Source organism: Poecilia reticulata, linkage group LG15 (genome assembly GCF_000633615.1).
Source record: "Poecilia reticulata strain Guanapo linkage group LG15, Guppy_female_1.0+MT, whole genome shotgun sequence".
In the NCBI taxonomy this organism is placed as follows: Eukaryota; Metazoa; Chordata; class Actinopteri; order Cyprinodontiformes; family Poeciliidae; genus Poecilia; species Poecilia reticulata.
Window position 1 is genome coordinate 14510688 of NC_024345.1, and position 22690 is coordinate 14533377.

At 37.5% G+C, this 22690-nt stretch overlaps 1 protein-coding gene across 1 annotated transcript in view; it reads left to right on the forward strand.

The window, feature by feature from the left end:
• The window catches only part of lrmda (leucine rich melanocyte differentiation associated), a 230653-nt gene that overhangs the window by 3528 nt on the left and 204435 nt on the right, over nucleotides 1-22690 (forward strand). The window contains exons 3-4 of the mRNA XM_008429426.2: nucleotides 602-993; nucleotides 1715-1815. Of these exons, the coding sequence (XP_008427648.1) occupies nucleotides 952-993; nucleotides 1715-1815 (143 nt within the window). The 5' untranslated portion in view covers nucleotides 602-951. The remainder of the gene's footprint in view (nucleotides 1-601; nucleotides 994-1714; nucleotides 1816-22690) is intronic.

A 22690-nucleotide genomic window follows, 5' to 3' on the forward strand; every position in this document is an offset into this window, starting at 1 on the left:
CTCTAAATGACAATTCAGAGAAACAAATTAGCCTAGCATGAATTATTTTACATACGATGAAGCTGGGAATACCCAGAGAAAACCCATGCATGCAAGAGAACATAATTCTTGCTGCAAAGCAACAGCATTAACAACCTTGCATTTCTGGATGAAGACATTTTCAAAATGATGTAGTATAAATATAAATATTATTTTTCCAAAATAATATTTCTATGAGGACAAACTGTCTAGCTATTGTACTTTGCATGTGTAGAAGAAACTCATGTGGGTAGGGGACCAAAACTGGTTCTACACCTGAGGCCCAGAACCACCTATATTCAGCCCTGGCTGTAATGCATATAGCCAGGGTATACAAAAAATTATAAATAAATACTAGAACTCTCCATACCTGCTTAATACATAAAGTATTCGAATTTTACTTTTAAAATATAATTACTGAAATAAAGTTCATTTTCTCTGATACTGTAATCTGCTTTCTCTGTAAAGCTGGTAAAATGACCAGGCGTGGCTCACTAGGAATGCGTTATGACCCCCATTTAGGTGTTTCATGTGTCTTTTAACTGTCTTCATGATACTACCTTTGCCTTTTTCTTTAGAATAGGTGGAAGCGCGCAGGTAGAACAAGAGGCGAGCCATGGTAATTGACAGTAAACGCCATGCTATTGGGAGAATAGATGGAGTCGTCAGGAGACAGTCAGCAGCACTGAGGTTTTACGAGTTAAACAGTGACCGCGTGCTTCCGCAACACAGCGGGTCAGCTGATTCAAGCGGCACGCGGAAACAGTAAAAGCCAATTGTAAAGCGTCAGAAGAACCTGCAAAGCAGCAGCGCCACATTCACAGGAATCAATACTGGGTGTCAACAACCGTGAGGGAGACTACATGCTCTGACTTCCACTGCTTAAAAAACACAAACAAACAAACTCCGAACTGTCATTATCAGGAAGACGTCATGGCTCAGAGGGAGTCACCGGTCGTTTTAAATGGGACTCAAGTAAGTCTGCACTGAAAACTTTCACCGTCCGAGCTCCTCCTCCTCTAAGTGCTGCTTTATTCGGCGACTTATAAACTAGCGTTTAATTTACAAATACAATTTGATTGTGAGTTTGTTTTTCGCCCCCTCTGCTGTCATGTGACGAACTTGTTGGCATTACACACATGGCTTTCAGTTTTCAGTTCGTTTTACAGCTTAACCGGGCAGAGTGCATGAGTGTGGCGGCATAATTACGTCAGACAAATCGTGAAATATGCTGTTAAGTACACTATCGTTACAGATAGGCAAGTGTCACAGAATAGAAATGTAACAATGCCATGACTGGTGTGACCAACACATCAGCTGGATCTATTTACGCCAGTCAGTCCTATTGGCATCCCTGCTGCTATTTTGTGACTCTCAGAATATTGACAGAACTTTGTTTTTCATGTTACAGTTATTGTGATAAACTATTCCTCCTCTTGCATCTTTCAGTACCGAACTATGCACCAAAAAATATGGCGCATAGTTTGCACCATATTTAACTCTTCACACCTTTAAGTGAACAATACAAAAACTAAAAACCTACACCAACAAAAAAAGCAGCTGTTGGAAAAATTCACACATTGTTTAAAGTAGCTTAAAATGGATCTTATGAAATATAGCCTATAGTTTTTGAAATGTTACTAATATAAAGAAAGCTCTCTCTCACTACTGTTTTTATTCTTCGTTACTCTTGAAGATATCATACATTGGACAAGACTCTAAGGACATCCCCCACTTTCTTGGAGAGACGTACGGCAAGTTTGCAAGACGACTGGATCTGAGCTTCAATCTGCTCAGGTAAGAAAGTTTGAGTGAATAAATCATGCACATCCACCTTATGAACCTGCTTTGTTGAGCTTAGTGGCAGAAATGCACCATCAGTTGGTGCAGTTGAAAGTTTTGGACCTAGTACGTAGGTGGTCAGAGTATGATGAGGACAAACGACATGGATGAGGGGTAGAAATAAATAATAAGTACAATAAATAATCACTATGTTAAATAAAGGGGCAAACGGTACGATTCCTCCATCGAGATGTGAGGCAGCATCTTATCGGAGCTGCTCCAGAGGAGGCTGCCATTTCAACAGCAGGACTTGCACAGCTTAACTCTGAAATGGAAAAAAAAATAGGTGATGAAAACATTAGGTTACTTTGTTGTTCAACTTTTGTCAGGCCTGGCAGGCTATAAAGTACACCAGAGGACACAGCTTTGTATTTATTTCTATTTCCTATTTTTTATTTATTTTTTGCAAATTGTCTGTGAAACAGATATAATAAGTCGGGTTTCAGTATAATATATCTCACTCACACATTGTTAAAAGTAGCTATACAGTAAATGTTTGATTTCTGACGTCTGGTTCACACAGCAACATTTTAAATATCAGTTGATTTTCAAAACCTCATACATAATAATAAAATGTAATAAATAGAACATGTCTGGGCCTACAGTATGTGGTGTAAAACCACATGGCAAATACAACACACAAACAAATTTTCCTCATGAGCCTTCAAGTATTGGATGGGGAATCTCATAAAACTTCTCGAGATCAAACGTGAGGTTAGGGTAAATAAAAATGGCCGACAAAGAAGAAGCAATGGCATTAGTTTGTGGACTGTTTTTTAACAGCGAAAAAACAATACGACAACGCAACAATATGATGTCCTCCAAACTTTTTGGTGCGCCTTGGCGGCAGTTATGAATTTTGTATTTCCATCCATGTTCCCATCACTCGCATTCTGATTGTCTAAACATCAAATTTAACAGGATGCATGCTCGTGTGTCTTCTGGGAACCACCAGATACATTAGAATGTTGGGCAAAGACAATCCAACATGTCGACTATCCCAGATTTGAGGCCGGAGTGCTACCGGCATCCTACCGACTAGATCACTTGTTCTTTAAATCCATTTACCAATCCATTTATTTATTCATTTATCTGTTTGTTTATTCACATTGTTGTTTTGAGGAATTGAACAGAAAATCGTTTTTTCTTTTTAGAATTAAGAAATCTATTTCGTATCTGTTTTAAGCCTATTTGTAAGATGGATATTATATATTGTGGAGTTTTAATTGTTTTAGCTTGGGAAAGAATATAATTTATCCTGGTTATTCATGTATACAAATATTTATATACTTGCATAAATGCACACTATTTACTGACTGAACAATTGCTTGTATTACATTTATCACTTTTTAAGTTCATCGAGCATATAAAGTTCTACTGTTCACATTTGATCTAGGGAAGGGAGTGAACATTGACACATCAAATAAGTGTATCAAATTCTTTATTTAAGCATCATTTCAAATTGAACTGACAACTCTTGTCAGACAGTGGAGACGTTCTCATATTGACACCACGACTTCATTCCACTGTCAGCTCTAGTACACCAGGTGTAAATAGATGCACATCTTAGGCAAACTCAGTGGACTGCCTTCAGCATTATGCACTTCTTCTTGCTGCTCAAGTCAAATCGAGAGGGAGACATTGCCAGAGCTTGTTGTAGCTAATACGCTTATTTCTGTCAGTTCAATTGACAACAATCATCCGGCAAGCTGACAATGAGTCGCAATGAGAAGCAAGGAGCTGTCTCCATCTTTAACGGAGTCCTGTGTGTTTTGGTGTGCTGTACATATGCTTGGTTCCTGTGTAGGCTTGTGCACCTGTGCTCGTGTGGATCTGTCTCTGGGAGTGCAATTGTGAGTGGCTGGGTAGGTAATGGCAGGATGAAATTATGGCAGTGGGCTGTCACACCCACACCTCTGCCTCGGTGTGCTGTGGTGTCAGCCTGTCTCATCAATGTGTTGAGAAGTGTGGCTCACGGTGAGATTTCTGTTTCGGGACGGGCTTGGTTAGGGTTGTGTTGTCCACTTTGTTCCAGGTCAGGTGTGTACACATTGCAGCAAGGTGGCATGTGCTGCATTGACATGAGTTCTCCCTGTGACTGGAGTGCACTTTCGGTGCCTGCATCTGTTACATTCAGTGTTATCACCCTGGACACATTCAGATTGAGGAAGACACATGTCTGTGTCTATCACACATGATACTAACGGTGATGCTTGTATTTACAATGTCTCTTTACAAACAAATCGCCTTGGTAAATCCTTAAAAACATTCCCAATTTATTTATTTATTTTTTTCTGTATGATCGACACGATACACAGACTGTTGTTTATTCATGTTGAGCTATTCTAGGCCTAAATTGCAGAATAATAAAGTATTCTGTTAAATGCAAAGTTGGCTCGGAAATTAATACTTCTTTTTTTTGTTTAGTCTTTTTTCTGTTTGTTTTATTTACATTGGACTCTCTCTTGAAGACATTCACTTGAAGGCTCTATTTATCTACGTAAACAAAACAGTCAAATGAGTATGTTCTGCAAGGTGAATTCAAATTTTAAGATGCTGTTTTGCCAACTTATCAATTTGCTAGTTGTTTACTTACTCCATTGTTGGCATAAAAACTTTCATACTGCAAGAAAAGTAATGTCTCTAAGAGTCTATTTAGGAATCTGCCTGAGTATAGAATATAGTTTGCTTAAGCTCCATCCACAGGGAAGTACAAGAGGAGGATCAGTTTTGTTATTAATACACCAATAGTTTCTGTCCTGTTTTTAGTAGATCAAATACTGAAAATTTCTGTTTTATCTTCCTCGGATTCATTAGTTTTTCAGTCTGAAAATACATCAGAAAACACAGTTTTCAAGGTGATTTGTTTCACATCTAGGCAACAGCAGATAAAGATCACTGACTTTTGCTTAGATGTGTAAATACTAAATGGAGATAAGAAGTTTTAACCTCCTAAATTTCTTTTGCTTTGAAGGCCACCACCTTGACACAGTTGTTAGAAAAACATTCACTTATGGTATTTTTGATTTCTGTAATCATAGCTGTGTGTGATAAACCTACATGCTCTTCACTCATTGTGTCTTCAATGATAATGTTGTCTTTGCCATTTTATGTGAGCTTCACTGTCTTGTCCACCTATATCAATATATATCAATTGTCGACATTAAGACCCAATGGAATCCATCCAAAACCTTTTAATTGCTAATCCCATTGATCTTGAATATAGCCATTAACCTAGCTGGTTTGTATGCAGCACAACTCACTATATGATTTGAAACAATGACATTTCCCTTTTTAACATTTTAAAGACATACAATAGATATAAACGTGCAAAACGTTTGACTATGTGTATGTCTATGTCTGTCTTAGTGTGTGTCTAACGAGGTTTGTGTTCACCCAGGCCATGTTGGTGATGGCAGGCGTTTTGCATTTTAATGACAAATCAAGTATGCTAACTCGCATTTTAAAACGAAAGTGCTCTAAATGTCGCCCGGCTGTCAAAATGAGATGTAAGTAGTCTGATGAAAAGAGAACAAAGAAGACAAAGTAGGGAGGCCTGGAACACTGAGAAATGAAATAAAACCTTGTATGGCCTGTCAACTGTGTCGTTTTATATTCATATCTGAGGAACATTATAGTATTACTCCACCGCTCAAGCCTCACTCATCTGTCTCCTTTAATTCGTCACAGACGGCACTCTGTCTTTCAAGTTGCTGTATGTCAACACTGGAAGAGGCCTGCTAATTGACAAATGAGTGTCACAGACATCAAGTGCTCCTTTTCTAACCAGGCTAGGTAGAGTTTGGTTGTTTGATGGTGATGGGAGGAGGAGAACGAAGGGGTGGGGGGTCTTCTATTGGCAGAAGCCCAGTAAGCAGCATTAGACTTGGCCCTATATGAGAAGTGACAACAGGAAGAGAGCCTGTCATTGTCTTGCCTAAGTGTTCAATCTGCAGAGATGCCGGTATGCAGATAAAGTGTCAGTTAGCAAGAGCGGATATGAAACGTTGGCAGTATGAAGTCCTCAAATCACTTAACTGGGAGCGTAGTGTGGGTATTTCTGGTAATAGTAGTGGCGTACTCTGTTCTGCTGAGGAAATGTATTCCATATCCCATCTATCTGGCCTGTTTAGGCGCATATTCCAGGATAACCTGATCTGTGTCTCATCAATTAAAGAGTGTGCAGAGCTCTCCCAACCCTAAGAGATTTAAATCAGATAGATGAAAGGGACATGGTCTGGCAGGAAATATCTTATTCATATGAAGAACAGTGATATTTTGTATCATTCAGTGGAACTGGGGAAAACAATCTACCTTTTTAATTTTCACTGGGATGTTCTTTAAATGACGTACTACCCCTGGGAACACATTGGGATGATGTAGAACAGAGGATGTGGATTCTTAATGGATGACTCGTCTTGTTCTTATATTTGTCCAATTTGAGATTTTATTGTGTGCGTGTGTGTATGTATTTGCAGGATCGCTGCAACCTTTTCCCCATCTATTAAAGGTAGCTGAAAACAGTGCAGACACAGAGTCCCCAGAGATGTGGGGAAGTAAAAAGAAAAGACTTAAACCATATAAAATATTTTTAAACATTTAAAATATTTTATTCTGATTTGCATTATTTAGCTAATCTAAATTTCATTTAAATGGGACAAATTACAACATCTTGGAGAAGTATTTATACTGCTGAAATTCCTGTACAAATTCAAATAAATTCATGTTCACAGTTTAATACCAAGACATTTTGGGGGAAAAAAAAATCAACCCAAAGAGCATTAAATAGTTTACATTCATTTAGCATTTGTAATAAAACGGTCTTAAATAATATATTTATTGTGACATAATTTGCAAATTAGGATGCCTATTATGGAATAATGTGGTTTTCAGCCTTGGCCAGATTATTTAAATCAGTTTGTTTTCCTTTAATTTGACCATATTTCCAGTGAAGCTGCTGACATTCACATATTTCTTGGTTTTATGAGTCTTGAACTTTTGATAGAAGATTTGCACATTAAGACTGGTTTTATTTGTCATGTTTTAATTGCGTTCGAGACCCCAAAGGCTTTAATCTTTTAATATATTTTTTTATAGTTCCAATATCTATGTTCTCATAAACGAAGTCCATTTTCAAATATTGTCATGAGCTAGAATCCCTTCTAGTTCATAGACAAATTTATTAGTTGACCATCTCATATTAGCCCAGAAAATCCTTCACTGTGTTTTTGGGAATGAGATTTTAGAAACATTTGCTGACATAATCAAATGTAAAAGGTAGTGTGCACCACACCTACAAACTATAAATGTTCAAATCGGTACGTTAACAATTTACAAAGAAGACCTGCACTCTATGAACTTTTAAATTTCTATTCCTGCAATGAGGGGGAAGTCGGTGGGTACATAAGTAAGGAATGTAGAAAGATGGTCATCTGAACTTAGTTTTTTTTTCTAAAGGCATGATTTGCCCTCTTAATTCTTTCATGTAAATGATTTTGGAATCTGTACCATTGTTATTCAAGTATAGCTTTATACATTTCTCCACATATTTTTGGTTTTCTCACTAAAAATGTTTGATAAACAAACAGCTAAGCCTGACATTGAGATTTATAAATGCATGAATTAATTTTGCCCCACTTCTCCCTCCATTGCTCAGCTCACTAAATATATTCCCTCTTGACTATTGCTTCAGCACATTGACAAACACCTCCTGCTATGTATATTTAGTTCCTGATTTCCAGTTCTACTTGCTGTCTTAGGGAGCAAGTCACAAAGACTGGTTCCCTAGAAGTGTTATTTCTGAAAATGTTGTTGGTGAGACACTGTCTCAAGGCATAAACACACTGATTGCATTAACAATAGATTTGGTACCACTGATCTTTGCCTTATATTGTTCTTTTTTGTTGTTTTTTTTTTGCCTTGCATTCTCAGTTCTCATCTTTCTACAAAGGCTTGTGTAATAAATTTAGTGTTGATTAGTTCCTTGACTTGTGTAATCACAAAGTCAAAGTCTCATTGTTTTTCAAGCTTCTTGAGGTTAGTTGTGGTGTGATCAATTTAAGTTTGGCCATTGCAGCAATCTACTCAGTTAAGCTGCAAATATTCTCAGTATTACTCAAATCACAGAAGACATTACGCAAGGCGTGAAACCAAAAGACATCAGTACCATTCTTTTTCAGTTAGATGAATCATTATTGGCTTACTCTTTTATTCCTTAAAAATTATATAATAAGTTTGTTTAGTAGATGGGATAGCTTAGATTTTATTTTAAAAATGGGGTTCTGTTAAGCAGTTGTTAGTAGTTGCTGCCTTACCTGAAGTCCTATTAAAGTGCTAAAAATTAGAGAAATTATAGTACACATAAAAAGTCCTGCACTGCATCCTTCATGAGGGTTCCTAAAGGATGGTTCCTCGTACCTAAACCTCTGATGTGTACTGCACAAATTGTCATAGATGAACAGCTGCAGCTGCTTTGCTAACACCATGCATTCTGTGGTTTAACACAGTCGAGTAGCTGTTCAGGTCGGGCTTCATCTACACGTTGCATTTTACCATGAATACAGTGCATATGGTATAAATCTTTAACTGATTGTTAAAACACGACAAATGCTCTAGACCCATCACTGTCAAAAGCTGCCGTCAGCTTCCCATAGCCTTCCCAAACCTGCTTTTCTGTTCAATCAAAGACCATCTTGTGGCTTAGCTTCCTGAATGGAAAAGAACATCTTTACGTTCTTTTTGTTCACATTATATACACCAGTGAGTGATGCTGTTCCTTTTATGACCACGTCACATTTTTTATTGTATATCCCAAGATGGATTGCGTGCCACAGACTCCCAAGATTTAGAGGCCTTCAGCTCACAGTGGTTGAACATTAGAAGGGCCTGCTGACATCTCGCCAACACTTTGGAGGAGGAGAATAAAAGCTGACATTTTATTGGCTCAAAAAGAGAGAAAGAAAGGGAGAAAGGAGAGTTGGGTTTGGGGGAAGGGGGAAGAAAGTAGGAAACTCAGAAAGGAAAAGCGATTCTGTTTCTGTACTTTATTTTCAGCGTAGCCAGCTGTCATGGGAACCCTGCTAAAAAGGCAGAATTTATTGGGTATTATTTAGAAACTTGTCAGTGGTAATGACTACAGCCATGATTTCAATTATCACCCACTAAATATAGCTCAATTCACTGCCTTGCTGGCCATAATGAGCCACCCTGACATCATTCCTCAAAAATTCGATACCATGCTATTTTAATATTTTATGTTGACCACTGATTTAATTTTGCTCTCTGGTGCTTGGCATGTGGTAAGGTCCCTCTCCCTCATGCACAGTTGGACAGTCAGAGCTATTGAGCTCAAAGCTGTCCCAGGGTTATATTTTTCCTTCATTGACAGAAATCCAATTAGTTTTAGTACACAGTCTGGCTGAGTAAAATGGGTCTTAAAATCTGCAATATGTTTCCTTGGTGTTTTAGCAGAGTGCAAAGCCAGTGATAGATCTTTATGATTTGAGCTGACGGGGTCCAAGTGCACTTTATCTTTTTTTTTTTTTCCTGTTTTGGCATGTGAAAAACAAACTATTCATGTGATTTAGTCATTTTGATAGGCGTACCAGATTCTTTTGATTTTGTGTAAACATCCACTGTGCGTTGCATACTCTGGCTAAGATCTCTGGTCTCGTACATTTTTAAACATTTATTAAATACTTTACAAGCGCTACACAAATTCTGCCGAAACACCATGTAAATATGAGAGAGGGGGGGAATAAAGTCAGATGTATAATTCATTAGTGACATGTATACTAAGTAGACCATTTGGGGAGAGTTAATATGAACGCAGGTTTTGACATGAGGGTGTGCATTTTTAAGCGAACATTAAAGGATGGATGATTAGTACTGACACTCAGCTGTCAATTACAGATTTGCTACTTGAAACTGATATTATAGGGGAATTTTGATATCATTAAGCAGATTCTTTCTCTTTAGCTCTTTTCCGCTGTGACAAAGATTTTAAAGTGTACACCACATGCTCAAGTCATTCAGGACCTATCCATATGTAAAATTGTTTTTTTTTTTACATTAAAAGAAAGGGTACCGGGCTTTCACTTGAGACTAAATATGTGTGTCTTTCAGCCCATAACTCAGGCACTGTTTATGTTCATCCCATCACATTTTGCCATCTCCTAGATTGATGATATAAGCAACTGGAAAGCATGGAACATATTAGAACAGAGCATGGAGAGGGGCAGCCGTACTTCTACTTCCTTGGCTGAGTCCCAGGTGGCATAAAGACGGGGAGGAAAAAAGGTTTGGAGCCCGTTTTGGACGATGAACAAAGGAACTTCCTTTTGGTATGGTCTCAGCAGTTTTGGTCGCTTCATGGTTTCCAATCTCCCATAGTCTCTCCTTGTGCACCCGGGGGTGAAAAGTGAAGACAGATACATGAATGCATTCATGCCAAAGTTTTAGAGGATGATTGCAATTTTTGCTGTGTTTTAAGAGGGGCTGCATGATAAATTCTGTCAGAGGACAAATAAATCCTACGCAATAAAGTGGAGTTGGAAGCTTGTGCTGGAGAAAAGGGCCTCACTATTTCCTAATGTCTTTCCTTTTATGGAGTTGTGAAGGTGAGGGCATAATAATACATTTTATAAAGATTCTAACAAGGTTTAATCATTATTTGACAGTAACTTGAGTGGCATTGTTTTTGCACATAACCGCTCGATTGTGCGATTCCTCTTTTTGTTTCCCTATACTCTTGTAAAATCCTCCAACTGTCAAGCCCTGGACAGCTGCGCCACATTCTCAGCACAGCTGTAACTCATTTCCTGTTTCCATTTTAGATAAGCTTACTCACATCTTTCACAGCTTTCGCTTATAAAAACCTCCGACTGTCCATCCAAGCCGCTATCCGTAGAGGTTGATGTTGGTCAGACAAGAAGATTTGCCCGAGATAACGGTCCCTCTGCTCTCACTCGCTCTCATCTTCTTGTTTACTGTCTGCACTCGCCAACTCCATTTGCGAAGCATGAAGAGCAAGTTTATAAAACGAGAGTAAAAGAATGAGCTCAGAAATCAAGGGCAAGTTACAGTTCTTTTGCAACTACATCTGACATCCATCAGCATGGAAATATGTTTTAATGGTCAGGCAGGCTGCAAGACATCAGTAAACTGTTGCCTCACTTTTCCACCCAGGGACATATTGAGATAAGAACCAGTGATGGCATGTTTCATGTCTATTCTGCTGACATGTCTGTGCTGAAAAAAAAACTACACGGAGCAACCGTTCTCATTTTTAGGCCCAACAGGCTCTTTTTTTGACCCCTTTTAAAGCAGTGTTTATTCATCAGGATAAATACATCATCTCCCATCATACTTGCTCTCCTACTAACTGCCCTATTAGCTAACAGTATGATTATGAGAGCAGCACACCAAATACCCCTCTGATCTTCCATGTCTGCCCAGGCATTTGGTGATGTTTAAGAGTTTATCCCCAATGGTAATGGCAAGATAGCTTTTTGTATTGGGGGCACTGTAGAGTTTCTTTATTTTCTTTCCTCTGTCTGGCTCACGGGCCCCTGGGTCTTCCAAAGCTCAGAACATGTCTGTACTCAGATGCTTCAAAAGCACCAAACAGCAGAGCGAGAGCAGAAGGAGGAGGCAGATGAAGAGGAGGAAGAAGAAGGGATAAAGGAGAGACGAAAGGAAATGGGAGGAGGGTAAGGAATCCTCACAGGGATGAAGAGTACATGTACAAGCAGACCAGCCAGAGAGACCCAACAGGGTCTGCAGACTTGTGATCTGAAGGCCGTTTCTGTGTCAGTCAGATCAAAGTCTGCAGATGAGCAGGAGAAATCCCTTTACCGTCTCTGAGTATGGAAACCCTTATTGGTCGCTAGGTAAAAGGAGGGGGTAATAACTGAGAGCTGCCATGAAGTGCTTTGGCTTGTGTTGGTTTTCATTGTTTTTATTTCACTTCAAGCTGAACAGAAATCCTCCCAAAGAGAGTGTTATTTACACAGCTTTCGCTCTTTGTTTTGGACAATACCCAACAATGCATGGAGCACTCCACTATGTTTAACGGCCATATTTATCAAATCCGATACATAAGTTAATATAATAGCTACTAGTTTACTACTTTTGTATGGTTTGATTGGTTGGGAATAAATTAGCATGGGATGCTGCATTTATCCTCAAAATAATAGGGAAAAAAAGCAAGATGATCAAAGTTCTTATAAAATAAATACAACAATCATTACACTGTTGCTACTGCTAAAACAAAATCAAGTATTTTACAGGGCAAATACTGTTCCTATGACTTTTAAAAATTCTTTTAATTTTTAAACAGAGCGGTAAAAGGTTTCTTGCTGTTTTGCTACTCATGAAACACTCAGAAAGCTAATGTTAGCTGGCTAATTAGCCAGCCTTTCCTCTGCTGCTAAACTGTTAATCAGTGCTGAACTCCTTTGGTTGAATAGTGGTTTCTGCAGTTGAATTTTTCTACTGGTTGCCACCATACAGCTTGGTACTGCTGTGACTGCTGGCAACAGCATGCTCTAGGATGAACTTGTAAGACTGACTGCAGTGCTTAGGAAATGAAAGTTGCCCATGTCAATCTGTAATGAATATGTAACACAAAATCTTGGTACAATTTTCTTTACAAAGTACATTTTCACACAGCAGTGTTTGATCATAAGGCTCTGAAATTGATAGTAAAAGCTTGCTTGGAGTAGATGTGATTGACTGACTGATTTTTTTTTTATCCATTTGCATGACAGCTGCTGCCATTAAAGTGACATTTGAGATTTTGTGCACAAAATACACTGGGTTACCTGTCACTACATTTATGAGAGGCAAAACTTGATCAATTTTCAGTCTGTGCACTCACTTTGTTCACAGTTGTTGCAAAAGTTGACCCAAAATTTACTGTGTGAATACAGACAACCTTTTAGATGATGAATTGCTGAGTTTTGACTGTTGACATTTATACAATGTCATTCAGATTGAGCAGCTTAGATTTAAATATATCTCAAGTCTATTTGAAAGCATTTACTCTGTATTGAACATTGATCATGTTGAACAGTATAACAAAGGACAAATTAGTTAATCAGTGAATCACACAAACATAGATGGGTATGGCAACTAAGGAAACTATCTGAGCTGCAACTGTTTAAAGTGGAAATGTTCTGCTATCAATGTGTTAAATAAAATACATATGACAAGAATTTGCAGTCCTTGAAGATTAGGACATAGCAATATCAACCTCTATATCGTATCTGCATAACAGTGGAAAATTAAATCATTATTCCAGATGAGCTCACTAATCCCTGTAGAGAATAGTAATGCGACCTAAAATTGAGCCTTGGGAAACACTGTGATTACGTCTATTAATCAGTGATTTGAATAACATGTTGTTTTATCAGTTGGATCAACCCAGAGCCATTTTCAAACTGTACCATAGAGGCTACCTAGAATATTAAGTTTACATGCTTTAGGACTACCTTAAAGTATCACCAAATATGATTTTTTTTTAGCAAAGACATAAAAATATTTTCATACAATATTTATTTACATGGAGGGTATTTGCCAGAATCAAGTTAGACGTATAGGAGACCTACAGCGTCTTTCCACTCTGAATCCAAGACAGTTTGTCATTCAAACTCACCTTCTCACGCTGGGAGCATGTAGTGAGTGTATCCTTCTACAGGCCTGGCTGTTTAAATTAATTATTAGTTTTATAGCGAACCCTGAGGCCTTGCACAGGCAGCTAATCCCTGTAGAGGGCTAATCCGACCCCACGTTACAGAAAATCAATGCTGTTCTTTGGTGTAGGCATGCCATCAGGGCACGGGGACACATGTCAGACAGGCCTCCTGATTTTTTTATGAGATGTGTTTTTTGAAGTGGTCGAGCCAGTGTTGGATGCTCGAGGTGGCCAGAATTGAAAAGAGTATCCGGAAGCGATAAAAAAGGGCTTGTATTTCTCAAGGGGTGCAAGTGTGTGTTTGCGTTTTTTTTTTTCTGAATTATTTTAGCTGAAGCTGGACAAATTGATGGACATGTGAAAAAAAATGCTGCTGCCACAAATTCGTGTTGCATGCATTTATCATAATGATTTAAAAAATAAATATTTTATCTTTATAAGTAAAGAACAAATTCTTATTTACAACAACAATCTGGCGGGGAGAGGAGAAATGTATACCAATGATGAAAGTTGTATTAATATTCATTAAAAAGTATATTGTACTTAAAAGTACTCCTTGTTATAACACACTTTGTTTATGTTAAAATGACCTTCCAGCACTTTAAGTAAACATTGAATATCAATTTGTTTTTTGGATGATTCTCTTGCATTGGTTGATTTTTATGGGATTTTGTTTGTCGTGAAATAGTCTGTACTATGTCATGCTCGCTATTTTTCTGCTGTGATGGCTGAGAACTGCCAGTTGAGTCTCTGTAAACATCAAGCTCCACGGCTTGCTTCATAATTTGATGAAAGGGAGGGATTGGAGTAGTCATTTTGAGAATGTCAATTTGTGTCTTTTTAGCAATAAATCTTATCTTATGGCCCAAAATGAGAACATCCTATTTTGTCTTGGCAATGATACGGACAGTCTGTGATTTGAGATCAGTTTAATATCTTGTCAGATTTGATACATGGCAGAAATTGAAACCACCATTCATTTTCTTTCGCCCTGTCAGGGTTTAATACCATTCAGAAAAGATATGAATATTTCTCAATCCTTGGTCTCATTTCATATTCTCAACTGTCTGTCAGTAATTGGAGGATAGGGAGTGAGAGATGATCTGACCCAGTCCCCTACTTTTTTGCACCTCTCATTCTGCCTATTAGTTTAGGCTTACCAGCTTTCTCTCTCTGTCATCGAGACTGGCAGCTGAAGATAATGGCTTTCATAATGTGTGGAGCTTCATTCCAAGCTCCTCCATGTTTCTCTTTATAGGAAGACAAAAAATGTCGAGCTCAGTCAATGTATTCATTTCTTCTGCTGGGATATTAATGGGATGAACCTTGCTGTCTTCATCTTTTTGTTATAGGCTTCGAATACCTGTTCAAGAACACTTTTCTGTTTGCCTGTAGAGTTCACAACGATCTTAATTTTCATTTATGCTAAGACGGTCAGCTTGGGAGGTTAACATGACTGAATACCTTTAAGGTTTTCCCCCAATTATACTCAGTGATTGCCAGAGAAATAAGATCTGGGGATATTGAAATGGCTGAGTAATTCTTGTTTGTTTTGCAATGTGCTATCAAGTTGTCATCAACATGTGACGTTTGGTAAACTATGTCTTTCATGGGGCCAGGTTTTAAAGTTGAGTGAAATATTTGTAGTTGGGGAAAAAAAATTTGAAAAGTTGTTTACAGGGAGAGTTAATAACTTCTCATCTAACTGGTTGAAGAAGCCTCCATTAGTTTTTGTGTCAAACATATTGCAGATGAAGTGCTTATACAGATGAACAGGTGCCAAAAATGACATTGACGGTGTAATTTTTATACTGTTAAAATTACAGTTTCGAGCAGTAAAATATCTGATAATAAAACTATAGCACAGTAAGATGTGCTCAATATTGAGAACAAAAGTTAAAGCACAATAGTACCGTATTAAAATTTAGATAACATGTATGTAAATGTGAATACTTCTCATTTTCTTGTGGAAACCGAGATAATTCACATAATTTGTGAATCATAATTGTTAAGCACATTTCAGCAATACTGATATTCTGACTCAACCTCTTCATTAGTTGGTGGTGTTAAGGAACACCAAGTACCTGTTTGCCAAGCATCAATAAACTAAAGAAGATGTCAACGACTTCACATTGTATGCAACACTGAGCTGACATAACATGCTGCTCCGAGCAGGCAGTTGCAAGGACTTGCAGCGTCACAGCCACTATCTGCACCACAGTCACAGGTCTGCAATGGGTGCCTGCTGGCCAAAAAATGGTGCTAGGTGCTCGTCTACCACATCAAACTTGCTACCACCCAGTGCCCTTTTTCATCTAACAGGTTGAAAGTGTAAGAAATATACATAGTACACTCAAATACGAAATGTCTCTCTCGAAAGTGTTGCTCACCATGACGCATAAATAACTTTCCTAAAAAAATATTTTGCCATGTCATGAGACCTGTGGCTTTGACCATTAGCCCCTTATTTGCACAGTGAAGCATTCTTCATTTATGATGATTCCCGTTTATCAGTTCTGCTTTGACCTACTAGATATAATGATGTGTGGAAAACCCTCGTGATGGCACATTCAAAAGTAACTAAGTTATACAAACAAACTGGTCAATTTTGTGTTATGCAGACCTTGTTCTTTATAAATAAATAACATGACAGATGTATTGCAATGTTTTGGGGGAAATATTTCACACTACAGATGCTCTCTGACTGCTGCTACTTCATGTTGTTTAATAAATACAAGTACAAGAAGCTCCCATGACAGCAACAACTATTCTACAGTTTTATAATACATACACAGCAAATAATATTAAATCATTATCAAAATGATAGATGTTCCCCAAGTCCTAGTCCAGCCTGAGGTGTTGAAGGGCTCGTCCAAGTTAATCCTCGAGTTTCTGATTGAAATTAACAATAACATGCAGGCTTGTCTGGCTATTCACCTGCACATTATTAATTCAACCGATTCACTCTAAGCTAATTTAATACATAAAACATTTAAAATATTTATCTATCTTGAAGCAGTCTACATAGTATATGAAAACTGATTTTTGTTTTGAATCATTGTGGGAAAAAATTTGATTTACCTCTCTTGGAAAAACAAATATCCATTACTGGTCAAAGAAAGCAGAAATGATTCAGCTCTTGACAAGATAGTAGTTTGAGGAATAAATTAATGGTAATTTCATATCGAATAGGTATTTGTGTCTCTGTACTGATGTGGTTAGCAGCTTAGTTATACTTGAATTGCCCCTCCTTTACTATGTATCATTTCACATAGAATTTTGAGGCTGTATAATTGTAGTGAGAAGATTTGTAAGATTTCTTAGAAAACAATGGTCTAAATATGTTCAAAAGTTTTTTTCTCAAGTCTAAACAAAAATTGCTTCAAAGTAGGTTGTTGTGACAACATAAATAGAATAGCAGGACATTGTGAGCGAATGGTACCCAGTGAAATTCTTCATTGCTTAAAGTACAAAGGGCTTTTACTTCGAAGAGCAGGAAGTGTCTGTGCAATAGCAATAGCTTAACAACAAGATAAAAGGATGTTGAGTCTGAAATGACTGAGTCCTTTAACAGTGTTATGTCTAACATCAGCATGTAGATGTTACAACCACCACCATTCATAGTTCAAACACTCGCCTAAACAGAAGTATATGTGCATCTCTATCTGATCTATACTTCTAACTCCTGAAAGTATGAGATGAAGATTGTTTGAGACAAGTTTCAGACCTCGGATCCAAATCATAAATTGAGTCTTTAGAGTGTGAGTTTAAGTCAAGACTGAAATCTATAGTTTTGCAACATGAGAGCAATTACAGTCTAAGTTGTAAAGTCCAGCCTTGCTCTTCATCTTAAGACAGACATTAGATACAGTATGTGGGTCCCTCATTTCAAAGCATTTTTACAAGATGGATAAAGTGGAGATTGGAACCATTTGTGTAAACTTGATGGGCATTATTTGTTGCTCATACTAAAACATATTAGCATTTTGTATACCAGTATATTGTTATTCAAGATGGTAGTATTTTTCTTCAATAATGTGAAACAATACTGAAGCAATTTGTCAGTTTTTCACAAATAACTTTCATTAGATTTTTGCTATATTCTAATTTAAAACCTTTTTGTGATAATTATCGCAACTGTTTAATACTATAACAATACTGTGGGGTTTTTTTGTCTGTAGTATTACTACCCCAATTAAGCCTTACCCTTTGCTGAAAGTTGTTTATCTAAAGCCATCAGTCATTATGTTTTCCTGTTTTCTGTGAACGATGCCCACAACTTGAAATTATGGTACTTCAAAGATGACTTCTGATCACTGGCTAACACAAATCACAATGTAGATGAAAGTGAAAAAGGTTTTTTGAAGAATTACTTTTTTCCTTTTAACATGATGCTCATTTGTTTAGCAAGAATGTGATTAAAGGTTATTAGAAACAAAACATTTTTTTCTGCATTTAGGTTTCTTTGTCAGCTGTCCTAACATTTAAATGTCCATAAGCAATTTGCGGCATTTTTGAAATACGTACATTTTCTTTCCTTGCCGATTCAGAGCCACCAAATTACTTTAAATAGGAGTTCTGCTGGAGTTAATGTGTTGTGCTATCGGCTGTAGGTTGGGTGCATGCTATCTTATTGTAAAGGAGCTTGCCAAGAATGTCTGATTAAGAGTCTGAGGAGAGATTAATAGATGTTCCTTCTCCTTATTTGTTATCACTCTTTTAATGCATTAACCAGCTACAGCGTGTAATAAATGGAGGGAAGTCTCTGCATTTCCTCAGTTTGACACTATCTATCTATTTGTCACCCCAGCTCGGTGTTGATCCGATGTCTCTTCTGACAGCACATCCAAAGTCAGTTTCTGAGTCCTGTGCAATTTCAGCAGCAGATGGAAAGGTGTTTAGGATCTGCATTTTAATCCTGGCCCTGTTTAATGTTTGCCCCCCTGACAATCTGGGCCAGACATCGTTTTAATGGTATGTACAGTGATAAAGCCAATAAAATGTCAGAATGATTGATAATCTGAGCATTATAGCAATATGACTTTCCAGTTCTCCTCTGCGCTCCAATGATGGTTTCCAAATTGAATCTTTTATATGTGCTTGTGCATATGTATCCATGCACATTCACAGGGTATACATGTGCACACCTTTGTTAAATTTTAGGTAAACCGAAAAGAAAAATCTTGTTAGTTTCTTGTGAATCAGTTGTAAGTGTTCATGCATTACATTATTTCCAAAATAATAAGGCGCATCTGCTAAACAGATTATGTGAGGATTTTTTTGGCCTGTTTACTGTTTTTATCTGGAAAATATGGTTCGAAGTGGGAGCAGTTACAAGGATGATTACCATATTTCCTCCGTTAAATAAATGATATGAAATCTTGCTTTCCTCTGAGTGTCACAAGTGTTGAATGGATGAACCAGTTGTGGGAGTGTGTTATATCAAAGCTGGCCCATTTATGTCTACTGGGAGTGGAGGTAGAAGACAGGATGCTGCTCAAATCTCTTGACTTATGAACTTACCCAGATCCTGGCCCTGGGTAAGATCCAGAGTCGGCCTGAATCTGGACACGGACTGTCCAAACCATTGTACAGACACATTTTGTTTTTGAACCCTTCTATTTGGTTGTTGGACCAAGTTACATCTGTATGGAGTTGTCCAGGTAAAAGCTATCTTTTTAACTTGTTAAAATGTGAGTTTCCTTATTCAGATCTTTTATGCTTTCTGATTGAAATCTTAACAAAAACACAAAGCTTAAATGATTGATTGCTCCCTCAGTCTGTTTTATTTGCTTTCAGCTTGACAACATATGTGGGCCTTTATAGTGCAGTCAGCATCTCTTTGGACCTTACAAGTAAACTCAGAGCCTTACTGCCTCTGACTGGTAGTCAAAGAAGAGTCTTTGTTTTATGTAAATGGTGATTGATGACAAGTCTGGCACAACTTGCAGTTTTTGACAAAACGTATTGATGGCTGCTCTCAGTAAAGTGTTAGTCCAGGTGACAGAGCAATCCATTTTAAGATGAATGTGAGAGCTGTCGAGGCAGAGAGACTGGAACAGAAAAGTCATCAACACTTTCAGATACAGGTTCTGTTTGTTGCTCCTTTCACGTCACAGCATTGTAGTCATGTCTGAAAATGGAAAATGTGGAACATAAAACGTTGTGATTGGCATTTGTTGACATATTGCTCCAATGTGTTTTATCACTGACTGGGTTTTGTTTCCATTCTTTCTCATATTTGGAGCAGAATGTTTAATTTTACATAGCGTGTCCTCATTTAACTCATACCTTCTGTGGAAGCGCAAAGACGAATCAGTAACTGGTGACTGGCTGCAGTAAATTAAATGCACGATAACTGATAGAAATTAATAAAAGGTTATTGCTTTGTCATCCTTGCAACTAACCTTAGTGCTGCTCTGAAAACTAAAATGTTTTATTTGCAACAAATGAATCTAGAGAGATATTACATGAACAAAAGCAACCAGTAATGGAGCAGTGGCCATGTTTAAAATGTTACTATGATCACATTTACTGTAGTTAGTTTTCAAGGTAAATGAACCATGAACCTTTGTTCACTCACAACACAAATGAAAAATCTTAGTTTCAGTCAATAAAAAAAACATAGCATTGGCAAAAAAGAAAAAGGTGCTGGTCAATTCACATTTTTACTCTTTCATGAGTTTGGAGTTTTGTCAATATAACCATGAAACAAAATGGTTTTGCAAATGTTTCTAATTTAGTTATTTAATTTTTTGTATTTATTTCACTTTTATTTCTTACTGAAAACTCAGTAAGATAAATGGTGTCTTTATAAAGAAAAAATATAGCTAAGAATAGATTGAATGCAATGCTGAAGACATTTTCTGTATTGATAAAAGTCACTATAAAAAATATCTGAGTGAAATGAAAAATACTACAACTGCTATGCTGATTTTGATAACAGCAACTTTATTTATTTATATAGGATTTAAATATGATTCTTGAAGCAACCTGGGTTTGTATTGATGCTTTTTGTCTATTTGATTTTGAACCATAAACATGATGGTGCCTATCTCTCCCACATTCGTTTGAGAAAAGGCAGGGCGTTTCCTGAACAGATCCAGGATGCTCCCTGCATTTTCATACTTTTTTCCTTTTGTCATGACATCAACAAAAGTTTGCTATTAATCTTTGTTTGTTTCATAAAACCTTTTAGGCTCAGGTTTACCATCATGTCTGATTTCAGATGTTAAACTCTTTTAACATCTGCTATGCCATCTTACACCTAAAATGCCTGAATAACTGGAGCTAAAAATCTAACCTTTTTTTTTAACCTAAAGTTAAAACAACACACAAACAAACAAACAAACAAACAAACAAACAAACAAACAAACAAACAAACAAACAAACAAACAAAAAAAAAACAGTAATAAGTAAACTATGTTTTTTTTTCAATGTTTAGGAATAATTTTTTCTGCTTTTACTGTAGCACTGCAAATATGTATCTGGAAAAGAAAAAGTCTGTCAGTATGAGTTCATTCAGAGCTTATGGGACCTGTGAGAGATTTTACAGCCTCTGGGTTTGTTTGAATAAGATGGTTGTTCCATGATCTTGTGATGATAGATTTCAATTCGCTCATGTTTTCTAGACTTGTCCACTACAGTATTGTAGTTTTACTAATGAAAACACCATCAAACAGGATTTTAGATTTGGATGTAAAAAAATATTGCAAGCTTTAGGGCTGAGGTAGTTTGAAAGCAGCAGATATCTCATAATCTACCTTAAAAAAAAAAACTAAAAGTCTGCATGAGGCAAAGACACACACAAAAAAAGTACTCTTAAAAACTGACCTGGTGCTGACATGTGTCTGACAAAACCAGATTTAACAGATGCTTCAAGGGGACCTTAACCCATGAAATCACGCTGTCCTGCATCCAGAGCCCCACCCTCTAACTGCTGTATAAATAGATTCTCGTGACAGGGTAATTCATCTCTGGCCATGAAAACATCAGCTTTAAAAGACAGCTCACTGAGACCCCGTGCTTGTTAGGGGCCAGATCAGCAGCCCAGATGCCTGGGATGTAAACTCATGAAGAGAAGATTAATTTATCTGTCATCCCTGACTTTGACAGTTGTTGTAAATTTGACTCCGGCCTCTGCACATGGAAGGAGTGGGAGGAGGAGACGACGGGGTAGAAATGAGAGACGGGTAAAGATATGGAGAGGAGCATGAAGAGAGGGGGAAAGTGAGAGAGGCAATGTCATTAATGAGGGTGGGGTAAGATAGGGGTGAGTGTGTGTCAGAAATTTTAAACGCACAGCACTGACAAGAGAACTTGCTCACTTAGTTCTAGTGCACACCTGGACTACATCTACAGCAGCACCTCTCCAGATGATGTGTTTGGAAGCCGATTGTTGGAAGTTTGGCAGTAATTCTGCCCAATGTGCAACACTCTTTCCTCTTTCCAGTCTCCCCCTGCTCCTCTTTTTAAGATGGAGGCCACATAAGGCGCACTGCAAAATGAGGACTGGTGGTGTCAGGGAAGCCATTTGGGGTCTGATTGATAGTAGCAGGCGAGCCACATGGCGGCCATGTTCTCTGATCTCAAAATGTGCAAGCCAAGCTTGGCACTCCCTGGGAAAGGGGAGAAGCTCTTTTCCCCCTCTTTTTTTTCTATTAAATACCAACAATGACAGACACATAATATATTTCTGTGCATGTCTGTACAGTGTTTTAGAAAACTGTAGGTTGTGGCTCTAGTAATAGTTATAGTTGTTTTTTATAATCATGATTATTATTATTACAAGACGTCAAAGTAACATAAAAATACAAACATCTTGACTAATTTACAAATTCTTTCATACCAGGCCCAACTTTCGATTATAATCCATTTTTCTCCCTTTCTTTTCATTGAAAAGAAATGATGAATTACAAACTATGTTCAAAAACTTGCTTTTATTTCAGTCATTCCTTATGGGAGTTGACCTGAATTCAACATACAAATAAAGACGAGTTATAAACCATTCTTGCATAACAAGATGGAAGGCTCTCTCTGAGCTATGGAAACCCAAGGAGTGCATTGGTGAAAGGAAAATCTGGATTTTCCAAAAGTTAAATCTACGTAAACAGCACATTTGATTATTCGATAAAA